This window comes from Schistocerca cancellata, chromosome 6, assembly GCF_023864275.1.
Source record: "Schistocerca cancellata isolate TAMUIC-IGC-003103 chromosome 6, iqSchCanc2.1, whole genome shotgun sequence".
Lineage (NCBI taxonomy): Eukaryota > Metazoa > Arthropoda > Insecta > Orthoptera > Acrididae > Schistocerca > Schistocerca cancellata.
Window position 1 is genome coordinate 152,424,624 of NC_064631.1, and position 16,132 is coordinate 152,440,755.

General features: G+C 39.5%; 1 protein-coding gene across 1 annotated transcript in view; it reads left to right on the forward strand.

Annotated features, from left to right (window-relative positions):
- The window catches only part of LOC126191417 (dedicator of cytokinesis protein 9), a 374,795-nt gene that overhangs the window by 84,894 nt on the left and 273,769 nt on the right, over positions 1-16,132 (forward strand). Inside the window, exon 7 of the mRNA XM_049932289.1 lies at positions 6,632-6,803. Within this exon, the coding sequence (XP_049788246.1) occupies positions 6,632-6,803 (172 nt within the window). The remainder of the gene's footprint in view (positions 1-6,631; positions 6,804-16,132) is intronic.

The window sequence follows — 16,132 nt, forward strand, 5'->3', positions numbered from 1 at the left end:
TATGTCCAATGTTCTGGCACTTCTCCATGCATTACACGTTTGCACACCACCACTCATCTCCTCCTGCATTGCTGTGGCCACTGCTTCCACTGATGTCGAATCAATTTGTTTGCTCCCTCTACCCGGTTGCATGCCAAAAAAGACCCGTCTTTTCGAATTTCCAAATCATATTCTCCAGACCCACAGCAGTCATTGGACCCTTGCCTATTTTCAAACCCTTCAGTGTCCTGAACTTCTGCAGAACAACATGTGCACAGTCATCATTCTTGTAATACAGCTTTACCAGCAGAGCGCAATCCTGCACTGAGACAGTCATGGCGAACTTCACAGACGTGAAAGGAGGAAAAGCCGTGTACCCAGCGTGATTATACCAACTTCAATCGGTTGTGCGCATGACAGGTGTTTTCATTTATGTATTCTGACACATACAGTGCCATCTATTGATCAATTTTCACACTATTTTTTTTCTTCTGCCATATGTTTTCCGCCTTCTCCAATAATATTCCATTGCAATTTGACATCATTCTGACCAGTGGTGTTATTTCTACAGAATTTTGAAAGTTTAACTTTAATTATAATCCCACTGTACACATGTATTGTGTCTCCAATACCGCATAGCAGTGGAGTGGTTCTGGATGATGTGACTGCTCACTACCGTATTTACTCGAATCTAAGCCGCACTCAAATCGAAGCCGCACCTAAAAAATGAGACTCGAAATCAAGGAAAAAAAATTTTTCTCGAATCTAAGCCGCACCTGAAATTTGAGACTCAAAATTCAAGAGGAGAGAAAAGTTTTAGGCCGCACCCCAAATCGAAACAAAGTTGGTCCATTTTAATATGAGACACAATTTAGGTCGAATGAATGATGATACAACTACAGTAGTTTGGTTCGAGTCGTAAGCTTAGCAGTTAAGCTTTACAAGGTAGCCATTGCTATGCGTCAGGCGCTCCGTCCATATTGATACGGGTACCCTTCCTTTTTCACGTGCTTGAATTGATTGCTTATTTTTCTTTGATCTGATAAGTGCCATTTTCTTTGTTATAGGTGTTAATGTCACTCTAAGCTGAAAGTGCATTACTGTGCTGTGTCAGGCATTGTTTGTCGCATTCTGATAGTGCGTGTTCTTGGCCGGTCGCCGATCGCGGCATGGCTTGCTTTTCTGCGTGCTACTGCCGCTAAAAAAAAAAAAAAAAGAGAGAGAGAGAGAGAGAGAGAGAGAGAGAGAGAGAGAGAGAGGAATTGTCTCATTAGCGAAACAATGGCAAGAGACTGCTATTTGTTGTTACTTACACTGCTGCTTTCTTTGATAATGATCAACAAGAACCAAATAATAGACTGCGTATGATAGAAGATGTTCTGAACGAGAGTTTCGCGAAAATTTTTCCCCGTTTAGTACATTACATTCTGCACAGAACTTAGTCATCTTAGATTTAAAAATCTAGTCAATTGCTGTGCTTCATTTCTGACTGTATCACTATTAGCCATAAGAATAATATGAATATAAACATGACATGATGTGTATATTCTTCCGCGTTTGCTGTTGTCTCACTCTAGTTTCGTAGTTTATTAGGCAGATAGGATTTAAATGGGATAGCAGCAAACACGAAAGAATACATTGCAAAATGTTTATATTCGTATTATTCTTATGGTGAAGAGAATACTGCATGTGATTCACAATTCATAAAAGTTCCTATTAGTAACCATCTCTTCTCACGGGTAGGAAAAAATTCAGAACATAGAGTTAGCCATATTGACAAAAATAACAAACAGTCTTGCCGGTCGGATTTTCGTAGTACATTGAAATGCTGCTACATTCGAAGATGAACAATACGGAATTTGTATTTACTTCGTTGGATAATGTATGAAAATGCATTGGTCGAAACTCGGGGCGGAGAAAAAAGCTCATCTTCCACCTTTTTATTTATTTATTTTTTTATACTGACGCAGAGGTTTTGGCGCCAGTATGTATCTTCGTGCCTGCAAAGCAAGACTGTGTAGCGCTACACATTTTTGACGGCAGAAGTTAATTCTGGCGGCACCTACCAACATTTTTCAGAACTTCCGCTTACTTTGCACTCAATTCTAAGCCGCAGGCGGTTTTTTGGATTACAAAAACCGGAAAAAAGTGCGGCTTATATTCGAGTAAATACGGTAGTTATTCTTGTTCAACACTGTATTTATTTATTCATCCAGGAACCACCTTAACAATGAGTTTTGTCATTGTAACATAGTAGAAACAATGTAAGTATGCTTTGATGAGGATGGGACAAGTGGTCGACCATGGCCTTGATGAAGGAGCCATCCTGGCATTTGCCTAAAATTCTTCTTCTTTGTTAGCGCTACAACCCTTGGTGAGCCTTGACTTCTTCAATGATTTTCCTCCACATTTCTTGGTTTTTTGCTGCTCTTTTCCATTTCTGAACTCCTAAGCTTGTGAGATCTGCTATTATGTTGTCAATCCATCTTTTTCTAAGTCTCCGATTTCATCTAGCTGAGTGGATCATACCTTTCATCATTTTCTTTGCAATTCTGTCCTCTTGCCATTCTTTCCACTTGTACTAACCATCATATTCTTTGTGATTTCATGAATTTTATTATGTCCCTACCTTGTATTAATACTTGTAATTTGGCACTGTAGCATGTTCTCCAGTCTTCTTACTTCCATATTGCACCATAGATTTTGCGTAGTATTTTCTGCTCAAAGGCTCGTAGTGGATTTTTGTCATCTCTGTCAATGTCCATACCTCTGACCCATATGTGATAACTGGGTGGACTATGGAGTTATATATTAGTAGTTTTGTTTTTCTTGTAATGAGGCTATTTCTGAAAAGTTGCATATTTGCGAAGTAAGCTCTGTTTCCTGCTTGTTTCCTGCTTGTATCATTTGCCATTGATGTTTAGGTCTTTAGCAGTTCTGGCCTCAGATTGTGACATGACCATATATTTTGTTTTGTTTTCTTTTACTATGAGGCCAATTTTTAATGCTCCTGTTTCCTTTGCCAGATATATTACTTGGAGTGCACTGATATTTCTTCCTACTATAGCAGTGTCATCAACATATGCACATATCTGGCTAGTTTTCATAAATGTGGCACCTCTTCTGTTGATTTTATTTACTAGAGTATACAGGGGTATATTTAATAGGTCAGTGGAGAGACTCTCACCTTGCTTTATGCCTTTATTAAAGTAAAGCCTTCACTTGTCCTGCTAAAGACCTTTATTTTTGCTCTTGTCTCTGTCATTGTCATTCCGATTAATTTTATTAGTTTAGCACATATGGCATCTTCTTTCATTGCTGTGTATAGTTCTTGCTGGTTTATGCTGTCAAAGGCTTGTTTGAGTCGATGAATAGGAAATGCAGATCTATATCATATTCATATAACATTTCTATCATTTGTCTTATCACAAATATTTGATCAGTTGTTCCTCTTTTTGTCAAAAGCTACACTGATATTCCCCTTATATAGCTTCTGTGCACTTCGGTATCCTTTCGTTTAATATAATTTTGAAGATCTTATAAGCTGTGCTTAGGAGTGTTATACTTCTGTAGTTTCCACATGCTGTTCTATCCCCTTTCTTTTAAATGGGGTTTATTATTCCAGTTTTCCAAGTGTCTGACATAGTTCCTGTTATCAGTTATTAATGTGCGCAGTTCCTTTATTACAGCCTCTCCACCAGTTTTTATTAATTCAGGGATTATGCTGTCTTCCACAGGGGCTCGATTGTTTTTTCTCTTGTACACAGTCTGGAGATCTCTTGTAGTGTTGGCTCTCTTACCTCATTGGCATCATTGTCTACTTCCAGTTCCAATATTTCCTCCTGTGCAGCTGTCTCTTTGTCTTGTAGGCTGGTATTTGGTGTTTCTTTGAAATATCTGCCCATCTTGCCACTGCCTGTTCATCCTCCCTTATCATTTTCTCATCTGTGCTGGAGCATGCCATTATTTTTGGCTGGAGTTCGCTCTTTATTTTGCCTGCAATATAATAGAACTTTCTTATTTCACTCTGTTCCTTTAAATCTTCTAGCTTTTGAAATTTCTTCTTCGGACACACTCTTTTCTTTCCCTTGCACGGTCTGTTAGCTCTTCTCCTCACTTCTCTGTATTGTTCCACATTACTTCTGGTTTCTCTCTGTAGCACTTCTATTCTTGCCCTGTTCTTTTCCCCTATTGCTGACCGGCAGTCTTTGTCAAATCATTTCTGGGTTCTTCTGTTTCTTCTTATGCCTATTATTTCTTCTACAGATTCTTTAATGCCTTTTTCAATCCCACCTTACAATAGGCACCTTCACTGCTGGGCAGAAGGTTTGCATGCTTCGTTAAAGTTAAGAGCTGTGCCAGCGGTAGCATAGCTACCGGCAGGGTCACTCAAGGCTGTTTGGTCTTGACTGAGGAGACAGACGAAGTGCGTCCCACATTATAGGGCAGGGAGGGCTCTGGAGGTGTAGTGAAGCCATAGAAGAGTAAACCTGATACAAATTCTCGTCCTCCAGGTTGGGGGTTGGGCATGGGGCTAATAACCCCATACCATAAAAAAAGAATATTGTGGAAATTCAACAGAAACCTTGGAAACTGGATGGAAAACATTTATCATGACCCTGGCAAAGTAAACAGATTAAGGATCTGACAGTAGCATTATGGAATGTGAGGTCAATGCTTCGACCTGGAAAAAATGAAAAAAATAGTCAATGATATTTTAAAATTATGTATGATGTTATAGGGGTACAGGAAATAAGACAGCAAGGAAATGGGCAGAGGTAAACTTGAGTACTCATTGGCACATAGTGGACGAGAAGAAAAAAGAGGCCAATTCGGAACAGGATTTATAACAACTTGGGAAGTTAGGAAAAGCATATTAGAAATTGAACTCGTAAAGTGGGAGGATGTGCAGACTCAAACTAAGAGGGAAATTTAGGAACATATCAATAGTAAATGGACATTTGCCAATGAAGCAAAAAGGGGATTTAATAAAAGAACAGTTCTCTGAAGACTTGGAAAAAGTATGCTGCGCTGTACCTAAATTTGACTTGATGCTAGTAATAGGAGATTTTAAGGCAAAAATAGAGAGGAATGAACATCAGTATGCAGTTTCTGGAAAATATTCACTGCATGAAGCAATCAGTGAGACTGGGGACTTGTTATGCCAATTTGCAGCAAGGAATAATACGACTATTAAAAGTATCTGTGTCTCACGCAAAAGGATCTTTTTGGGTACTTGGAAGTGTGCAGTCAATGGAGTAGTCAATCAGATTGACCATATTTTAGTGATTGCACACCACTACACATTAATTACAGCTTTATGAAACTGTAGAGGACCAAACTGTGGCTCGGACCACTTTTGTGATGCAATTAGTCTTGGGGAAAGAAACTGCCATTAAAAAATGACAACAGGCTACGAAAGAAGGTAAACTGTAATACTGACAAACTGAAAATCCCCGATGAAGTAAAAAAATTATACCTAAAATGATTTAGGAAACCCATGGGAAACCTACAGCAGGATGGCATGACAGAGCAAACTCTATCCTCCTAAATATAAGGTCACTGTCTTAACAACTGCATTGCTTGGTCCCTATTGTGCAATGTTCTTTGATTTATACACAGTTGGTGCCAGATAAATTATAACATGAAACATAATTTTGCTCTTCATCACTGCATACACTTAAGACACACACAGGTGACTACTGAACCATAAACATGCTGCTGTGTCTCTTACACTAACTCCAGTCTGTTTGGAAACTGACTTCATGTCTGTAAATATGTAACTGTGAACCACGCACATCTTCATGTTCACATACAGTAAGTACTTGGCTTGCTGCAGTGTGGTCCATTTAACTGTTACAATCTGTGATAGTTGATCGCTTGTTATCAGCTATGTTTTTTACTCAGCTTAACATTAAATGTATACAACTGAACAAAATGTTTCTTTAAATACTAGATCTGAGGGTAATTTCTATGATAGATTGGAACCAGTTACCAAAAACAATATTACTTCACTGAATTAAAAGTGCTAACCCTTCTCTAACACGTTTAATTGTGAAAGACCATTCTTAGCTATGTCTCTAACATAAATGCAATGATGTTTTTCACCTGTTGCTATCTCTGATTGAGTATTATGCTTAGTTTTTCTCCTCTACAGTGATTTACGATGAGATAATTTATTATTTCATCTTTATTTGGCAATTCCACTAATAACATTTGTTTTTACTTTAGACATCACAGAGAAGCAGAAAATAGCTATTGTACAGATAAAATTAAATTAAAGTAGATAATTTTGCAGTCAGAATTAAAGATTGAGAGACAAACACAAGCATTAAATGGGAAAAGCAAATGGTGAAATAAACGATGTGACACACAAAATTTAGCAAGAGTGAAGCTATGCTACGTAGAAGATGGGCAACTTCTTTCTTTATTTCTGCTTGAGTCATACACAACACAAAGAAAATATTTTAGTTTTAAAAACTCATTGCATTGCTTTTTTTATATGTGTTGCTTTACAAGCTATGTGAGAGGTTATATTGAATAAGTGTGATTTGCCAAGCCTTCTTCTGACGTCTGAAAAATCTCTTTCGTGTGCATTTGTTTAGATGAATAGTATGATTAATTCTTTTAAAAATTAAGCATTATGTTTCAGAACACTAAACGAGGCCGGTTTTCCTTTGAATTGCGCATGACTGCTGGTCACAAATCATTTACCCTTGCTGCAGAATCTGAGGCTGAAATGCAAGACTGGATTAATAAGCTGAGTGCTGTCATTCAGCAGATAAAAATACAGGAAGAAAAACGAGCGGCCTCATTGGAGAGAGGTATTATTATTATCTTATTCAATGGAATATGTCATTAAACTGTTTTAATTTCTTTGACAGGTTTCTGAACAGTATGGTATAACAGCATGAGTGGTAACTGGAAAATATTATAAAGATGAATGTAGTATGAAAAGATATTTAACCATAAAATACTGGAAGTTCCATGTAGTCATAATTTATGTTTATAATTTTTTGCCAAGTGGTGAACCAATACTGTAATGAAACTGCATGGCAGATTAGAACTGTGTGCCCGACCGAGACTCGAACTCCGGACCTTTGCCTTTCGCGGGCATGTGCTCTACCAACTGAGCTACTCAAGCAGAACTCACGCCCCATCCTCACTGCTTTAATTCTGCCAGTATCTCGTCTCCTACCTTCCAGACTTTGCAGAAGCTCTCCTGCGAACCTTGCAGAACTAACACTCCTGGAAGAAAGGATATTGCGGAGACATGGCTTAGCCACACCCTGGGGAATGTTTCCAGAGTGAAATTTTCACTCTGCAGCGGAGTGTGCACTGATATGAAACTTCCTGGCAGATTAAAACTGTGTGCCAGACTTAGACTCAAACTTGGGACCTTTGCCTTTTGCGGCCAAGTACTCTACCAACTGAGCTACCCAAGCAGGACTCATGCCCCATCCTCACTACTTTAATTCCGCCAGTACCTTGTCTCCTACCTTCCAAACTTCACAGAAGCTGTCCTGTGAACCTTGCAGAACTAGCACTCCTGGAAGAAAGGATATTGCAGAGACATGGCTTAGCCACAGCCTGGGGAATGTTTCCAGAATGAAATTTTCACTCTGCAGAGGAGTGTGCGCTGATATAAAACTTCCTGGTAGATTAAAACGTGTCGGGCCAACACTCGAACTCGGGACCTTTGCCTTTCGCGGGCAAGTGTATAGGTCTCGAGTTCGAGTCTTGGCATCACAGTTTTAATCTGCCAGGAAGTTTCATATCAGCACACACTCCGCTGCAGAGTGAAAATTTCATTCTTCAGTACTGTAATGCCACTACAGTGGAAATTTGGTTTTATGTTCTCTGATTTTATGTTTTTCCTGATTCTACACTATAAATTCGTAGTCCCTCTGAAAAGCCCATATCAGTGCTAAAAAAAATTCCCTGTTTTTACATAGTAAACTTTACTCAGTTTTACATTCTTGCTCGATTTTACCCCGTTTTCTTGCAATTGGCATTTGAAGTGACTGAATGAGTTATAAGTGGTATAAAAGACAGAAGGTCCACACCATGGGTGACGGTGGGGTTAAGGGAATATTTCTGGCGTATAAGGGAGACATGATAGAGGAAATACTGATGTAATCCATGAGTGGCATTGCCAACATCACTTTTAACGTTTAGCTTTGCCATTTAATAATGATGCATCCAGTATGTTTCACACTACTTTTTGCAGGAACTCACATAATTGTAACATGATGGCACTGTGAAAGTGACCAGGAACGAGGCTATCGATTCGTTAGTTGCTATAGGTCAAATTGATGTTGATTATGGATGTGTTAGTGACAAGAGAATCTCAGTTGTAGCAAGAACTCTTTAGGGAAATGTGTTTGTGGTTGTATAACTTGAGAAATATTTGTGACAAGAAAGAATATGAATTTTATTACTCATCGTTTCACTTGCTGCAATTTAAGCTGCCCTATTATGTTCCTGTCTAATGTCACACTCAGGAATCAGCACATATTAAGAAATAAACAATGAAGTATTTGTGACAAGGAACAATAAGAATTTAATTGCTGGTTATTTCTCTTGCATGAATGTAATTAGTCTTCTTAGGTTTTTTGCATGACTGCACACTCGGAAATCATCACATATTTGGAAATAAACAGACAAATATCTATTTCATCCTTCATTCTCTAACCAGACAGAAATTTGTACAACAATGAATATTGCAGAACATCTTGTATTATTATCATAATGAATGTGGTAACAATGATAAGTTGAAAAAAATATTGGCATCTAGCGAGTTGCGAACCTATAAACTCAAACTCAGCTAACCACGACGTTAGCCGTTATGCTACAGCTTCCTCCTCTGAATCTTGAGTTGTGCATTTGTAATCATAAAATCTCTTGTAGCCTTACATAGTAGATGCTTTATCAACGACATTTAATGATAATGCGACATATTTGTGATATGCTACTTTGAATACACTATTGCTTTTAAATGGCATACTGCACACACACATGTCACACCCTACAAAGGAAATGAATAATCGAAATTCACACAGGGGTTGTTAACATGCACTCTCCAAAGCCTATAGTCGAAAGCCCGCTAGTGACATCACCACTGTAAAAAGTGCTGTGAAGCCACATCAACACTGCCACTGAAAACATATTTCTGTTGGAAACATTATTTCCTACATTGTTTTGATCTCTTTACGACTTTGTTTCTTGCCTTTGTTTCTGTCCACACGGACAGCAAACATATCTCAGTGTATTCACATTGTTTGCAACACTATTTGTTGTATTGTTTTCATATTATGTGCCATGTGATGTTTAGAGATGAGGAAACTGTAATTTGTACCTGAAGGCTATAAGCATCTCTCAGTGTTTAGTAGTTTTACAGAATAAGGTTGTGTTTATCAAAGAATTTCGTAATTGGTGTGAAAAGTACAGTATTATTTTCATGAAGTTTTTTATAGTAGTTGATAATGGTTGATAAACTGGATTAGTTATATGAAATCAATTTGTAGGTTGGGATACAGTCGTCTTTGGTGAGCAAAAACATACTGTAGAACAACTTGTGGGAAAAACTTCCTACATATAGGTACTGAATATGGAAGACAGCTCTAGTTTCTGTAATTTCACTTGGATATCATCTAACAGTTGTGAATTTCTGGCTAATATGGTATCACCATTTCTTTAAAAAAAGATAGAAATTTCAGGAAAGCAGTTACAACTAGACATGCTGTTAATCTTAGTTTTCTGTCAACAGAAGATTCATTCCAGAGCCTTAAGTATTAATTTCTCATTTCGAACCAAGCTGCTACAGATGAATTTATTTTCTTTCCTACGCAATCTTCCTTGGTATTCTGCCAGCAGTTCTAGCAGCAGTTTTCTGCAGTGCATCTTGTTTTACTGTTCTTGTACTGCTTGATTCTTATGTTCCACAAGGAGTTGTCAATGTGGTATGACGATAACAATTTCACAGTCTTCTGCCTCATCCACTGCACTTTTTTTTCTCCCCCAGAGCATCTAACAACTGTATAAAACAAATGACACAATGTGACATATAAACATACACTTGCGCCATAAAGCAGTGACATGTGGTAGCTGGCCTGAAACATTGATTCTTTTGATCTGTAAGGACACTTCTGTGGGCAGAGGTTTCTGTGTTTCGAAAGATGTTTCCAAATGGTGTCCACATTAAGTAGTCGCAGACTTGTTTAAAGCTAAGTGTGTATTTGGCTTGAAGTATACTTGATCCAATAAGGCTGCCATTGGCTACAGAAGGAAAACGCACCACTACATGATAGATTCTGGTGCCTTACACTGTACTTCAGTTTTTGGTTTAATTCGTAATTTCCATCAATTTTTGCTTCTTCTGGTTGAACACAAAAGAAGGATGTCTCAAAAATACATGTTTTGACATATAATTTGTGGTCATAGCATGTCGGCAAATAACTTGATTACCTTGTACCAAGGACCAGTTTCAATTTTTTGATGAGTTTTTACTTGCTGTTGTACATCCGTGATGTTTTAAGAACTGACGAAATTCATTACCACAAACTATTGTATATACTTTGTATTTTGCATTTAATTTCCTTCGCTTATACAGATTTTATACAATTTGTTGCTGAAGACTACGATTTGTAATCGTATATGCCAATTACATACATTTTTTCTAATATTTTGGGGAGTTTAATGTTTTCCACAATTTTGCAGTTTTGAAGTCTGGACCACACGAAAACATAAAGTAGGGGTTTCACCGGAGTGAAAAACTCGTACTAGCCCCTTTCCTTGATCTACAACAGAACTTCTTCCCCCTTGATTTTTCGACGGGAAAAGGGTGCTCTTAAACCATTGTTTACAACTGAGGAATCTTGGAAGCTAGGAATCAGTGTAAATTATTTTAATCTGTGTTATGAGAAGGAAAGTTGCTACTCACCTTGTAGTGAAGATGCTGAGTTGCAGATAGGCACAATTAAAAGACTCTCACAAATAAAGCTTTTGGACAGCAGGTGTGTGTGTGTGTGTGTGTGTGTGTGTGTGTGTGTGTGTGTGTGTGTGTGTGTGTGTGTGTGTGTGTGTGTGTTTATCTTTTCTTCGCAAGATACTCAGTTGATTTTATTGAAGTTTGGGTTTTGCGTGTTGCGATATCGTTCCTGAACATGACATGCATTTCTTTTCTGCCTCATGTCACAGAAGCTGTTCAAATGGCCTTGGACCCAGCCTTGCCACTCACCTATTACAGAGTGAGAATGAAGTATCTCATGGCAACAGGCTTTTATAAAATTTTCTTCGTCTCCTTGCCACTTATAGTAAAAACTTAAGCTTTCAGTAGTAATCTCCATCAGCTTCACCAGAAACAGCTGACTGATGTAACTGCTGTTGGCCTATGATTGCATGACTTATGTGATTGTGATATTTGGCTGGGATACAAGCAACTCAGTGAATGTAGCCCCTTCCCTTTTTTTGAGGTTACACGTACCAAAATAGGTAGGGTACTTGGCAGAAAAGGCATAATACCTATTTTCTTACTGAAAACGAGATAAAAGAGATGCTGCCAGTTCAATGACATATTGACTGGTCAATCCATACAATTTCTTAATGTTGTGTGGAACACACCATGGCCCATTAAAAATTGTAATTTAGAAAAATCTGCCAGTGTGGTTTCAGTTCTCTGAGACTGCAGATGTGTGTGCAAGTTGTGTTTGCGTTTGTGTGTGTGTGCATGCGTGTGTGTGCACGTGTGTGTGTGTATGTGTGTCTACTGCTGACAAAAGCCTCCATGGCCGAAAGCTATAATTGTGTGAATCTTTTTGTTGTGCCTATCATGACTCAGCATCTCCACTATATGGTGAGTAGCAACTTTGCTTCTCAAATAAATATAACTTATATTTAATAGAATGAAAATCAAGTTCATGAATCAAGCTAGTGGGACTCCATCATCAAGGAGGCTACAGAGTTCGAAAGAGTGATAGTATGTTAATTGGGATTGTGGAAATGATCTTAATCATGCAGGGAAGCCAGCTCTCAACATTAAAAGATGACGGAAAAATTTGCTGAATTATTCACATTCCAGTGGAAGTCACAGTGCCACTAACATCGCAGATGTGGACTGTATCTCTGGCAACATGATATCATGTTGATGTAAGTTATTCTATAACAGACCAGTTATTTGTTATATAAAGCTCTCTCAACAGCAGTTATAATTATAGCAGGAAAGTTCTGGTAGAACGTAAATATTTTAGGATTTTGTGGGTAATCCTCTCTTCATCTAGAAAACACACACACACACACACACACACACACACACACACACACACACACACACACACACACGGATATGCACACTTGTGCCCCTACATAGTTCTGACTGAATGCACAATCCCAGGAGTGAAATTCAGCAGGTGGACTAGGGAGAGGTTGGGGTTGTGTCAGATGGATTGGGTAGCGGAAGAAAAAGGTGGGAGACAGAAAGAGAGCTTTGAGGTAGATAGCTAGCTGCTTGGAGGGGGCAGCGAGTGTTTGCTGGCTAGGAATGTGAGAGGGAGGGGTGGCTTCTGTCAGCTGACTCCTCTACGTAAAAGCTCTGCCATAATGCTCCCACTCAGATGTCCAACATAACATTCAGTCCCTACACAAATCCATTTGCCTATCCCAGAATCTCTCCCTCCAGATCCATCCTCCTCCTCTCTCTGACACCCCACATATGCACCGTCTACATGCTCCCCAAAAGTATGTAAACCCAGCAATCCTGGATGCTCCATTATAGCTATTATTGTGCTCATACTGAATTTCTGCTTTTCTTAGCAACATATCCAAGCAGTTGGCAAAACCTAGCCTCTCACATCAAAGATACTGACCACTTCCTTCATCGACACTCTACCAGTCCCACCCCTTTACCTCCTAGGTCCCTACTCATCGCTGTTAATGTCACCTTCCTATGCACCAACATCCCTCATGCCCATGGCCTTTCCGCTGTCGAATACTACCTTTCCCAATGTTTAGATTACAAACCCACTACCACTTTCCTCATACACCTTACCAACTGTATCATGATGCATAACTACTTCTTGTTTTGAGTAGAAGATATATAAACAAATGTGTGGCACAACCATGGGCACTCTCCTAACCAACATTTTCATGGGCCATGTAGAGGGAGCCTTCCTAGCCTCCCAAACTCCCAAATAGTGTGTCTGGTTGAGGTTCATTGTGATATCTTCATAATCTGGACTCACAAGCAATACACCCTATCCTCATTCCTTCACAACCTCAGCACTTTCTCGCCCACCTGCTTCACATGGTCTTGCTTGTGCCAGCATTGGACATTGACCTCCGTCTGTGATGTGTCCCCCCCATTTTGACAGCTGTCGTCCCCTCCGCACCAAAAAATCGATCACATACAGCTTGAGCACCAGTAGACAGTGTATCTGTAGTGACAAGAATTCCCTTGCCCAATATGCTGAAGATCTCATGAGGGCTTTCACAGACAGGCATTACCTGCCAAACCTAGTGTGCAGACACATTTCCTGTGCCCTAACCTCTCTCTCTCTCTCTCTCTCTCTCTCTCTCTCTCTCTCTCTCACACACACACACAAACACACACACACACACACACACACACACACACACCACCCCCAAGAATCATCTGCAAAAGATTGCCCCTTCGTCACTGAGTATCGCCCTGGACTGAAACATCTGAACCATATCCTTCATCAGGGCTTTGATTATCTATAATTGTGTCCTGAAATGAGGGACATCCTACTAAAGATCCTTCTGACCTCTCCTGAATTAGTGCTCTGTCACCCACCCAGCTTGCACAACATCCCAGTCCATCGCTATGCACCTCACCATGCACACCCCTTGCCACGGAGATTGTATCCCTGTCACAGGATTATTCTAATCCATAAGAGGCCAGGCTATTAGTGAAACCAGCCATGTCATATACCAACTGAGCGGTCACAGCACAGCTTTTATGTTAGTATGATAATCAGCCAGTTGGCTGCCAGAATGAACAGCAATTGCCAAAATGTGGCCAAGAACAAAATAGACCACCCGGTGGCACGTCATACAGCTGAACATAACATACTCAATTTCAGTGGCTACTCCACAACCTTAAGTCATCTGGATCAATCCCTCAGCTACCTGCTTTTCTGAACTATGCAGATGGGGGCTGTCCTTGCAACACATCCTTTGCTCCTGGAACCATCGTAGCCTCATTCTCTTTTAACCGACTGTCACCAAGCCTTGTACCCAACAGTTTCCCCTTCCACAGTTTTATCACCTCCTCCCAATTCATCACTCCCCATCACATTCATTGTGCACTATTCCTCGTCAGCTGTAACACTCGTGCATCACATGCCTGGCCAGTGCGTCTGCTGTCCCTCCTTCCCTCAATTCTAGCTAGCAAACCAGCTGCCTCCCCTCAAGCCGCTTGCTACCCACCCACAAACTGTCTTCTTGCTTCCCACCTCTTTTCTCCCTTTACCATATTACCTGACACAACCTCCACCCCACGCCAGTCCACATACCACACTGCACTCCTGGAATTGTGCAGCCAGTAGATACTATGTAGGGGTAGGTGTGTGTGTGTGTGTGTGTGTGTGTGTGTGTGTGTGTTCTCTCTAACTTACTGGAGAAATGATTTACTTCAAAAGCTAGCAAGTTTTCAGTCTTTTTTGTGCTGGTTGATAACCCTTCTGCTTTTAGTGAGTGGTCTCCTTTACTCCTAAAGGATTTACATTTAGCAGCAGTAATGTCAGTCGGTTGTTCCTGATGAGAGCGGTGAAGGCAATCACTGAAAATGTAAGATTGTGCTCTAACGTGATATAGCAAGAAGAATGAGACTTTTTTTTTTTTTTTTTTTTGTGAAACAGAGCAAATTAGTTCATGGTTGTCAGGAACATCTGACTGTGATATTGTAACATGGGATGTTCAGCAGTGTTCCATACCAGAACTACTGCTTTTGTGATATACTTAATGATTTGCCTTCAGCCCTAGTGGACAGGTGTATAGCTGTTTTTTCAGTTCATTGGCTGAATAATATAGCAAATTATATGCTGGAAAGAAACACTCTTGGTTCACAACTAGTAGACTGATTATTAACTATGCCAAAACAGAATATATTCCATTTCTTAAGCACAGTTCCATATTCACACTAACATTTATCTTTTTTACCATTGTTACACAGTTATTGAAACAGAAGGCATATATTTTTGGGACTGAAGGCGGATAGCAAGCCCTCAGTGAAGGCACTTATTCAGGATGTCCTGTGGAAGGGGAACACACACATCTGCCTTAACATTTAGAATGTTGTCCATCATCAGTACCAGCGATACATAGGAACTTTTCTGTTTCACATAATTTCATCCCTTGACATGACAAGGACTGGAGCAACTCAGTCCAGAGAGAAAGAATATTTTTAGCATAAGACGAGCTGTTTTGGCCGTACTCAGTTTTAATTCACAAAGCTTGTACAGGCCTTTATTAGCAAGCCAAGGATTCGTTAAGTATTTGCTTATGAGGTTTTTTGCTGTGAACACAAGTTTAATGAACAGCAGCATCCAATCAATGGAAACAAGACAGCCTTGATCTTCACATTGTGAGCACACCCTTAACTACTGCCCAGAGCTTGTTTGTGACAAACCACAAGTTTTTGTGGCAGACACCTTCTGTTCACTGCAAGAGTACTTAAGATTGGTTTAATTCTCTTATGGGAATGAATTTCATTGCAATTAATGTAGCAAAGCCATAGTGTTCACATATGAGTACATTAGGCTAAATTGTTGTTGTTACTTAAGGCTTATTTGTTTGTGTTACAGTTGTAATGTATTGGAACACACAGAAGCTGTTTATGTAAAGAGGATTCTGGCTTGCACAAAAAAAAATTATAAGTGTACTCCTTCAGTCACTTTTATTTTAATTCAATATTAGACACCACTGCACTTATCAATAGTTATGCCATTATCTTCATGTGGATTAAGACTTTTTACGGCAGAAACAGCATGTGGTTCAGATTCCATGTTAAACTGGATGACTGGTTTCCCCGGTTGGATAACTGGTGTGGGTTAGGGACACTCAAGTAGCCGTAGTGGCATCCAATAGAAATACTTGCACCAGGCCATTGAGCCACATGAAATTAATTATTATAGAT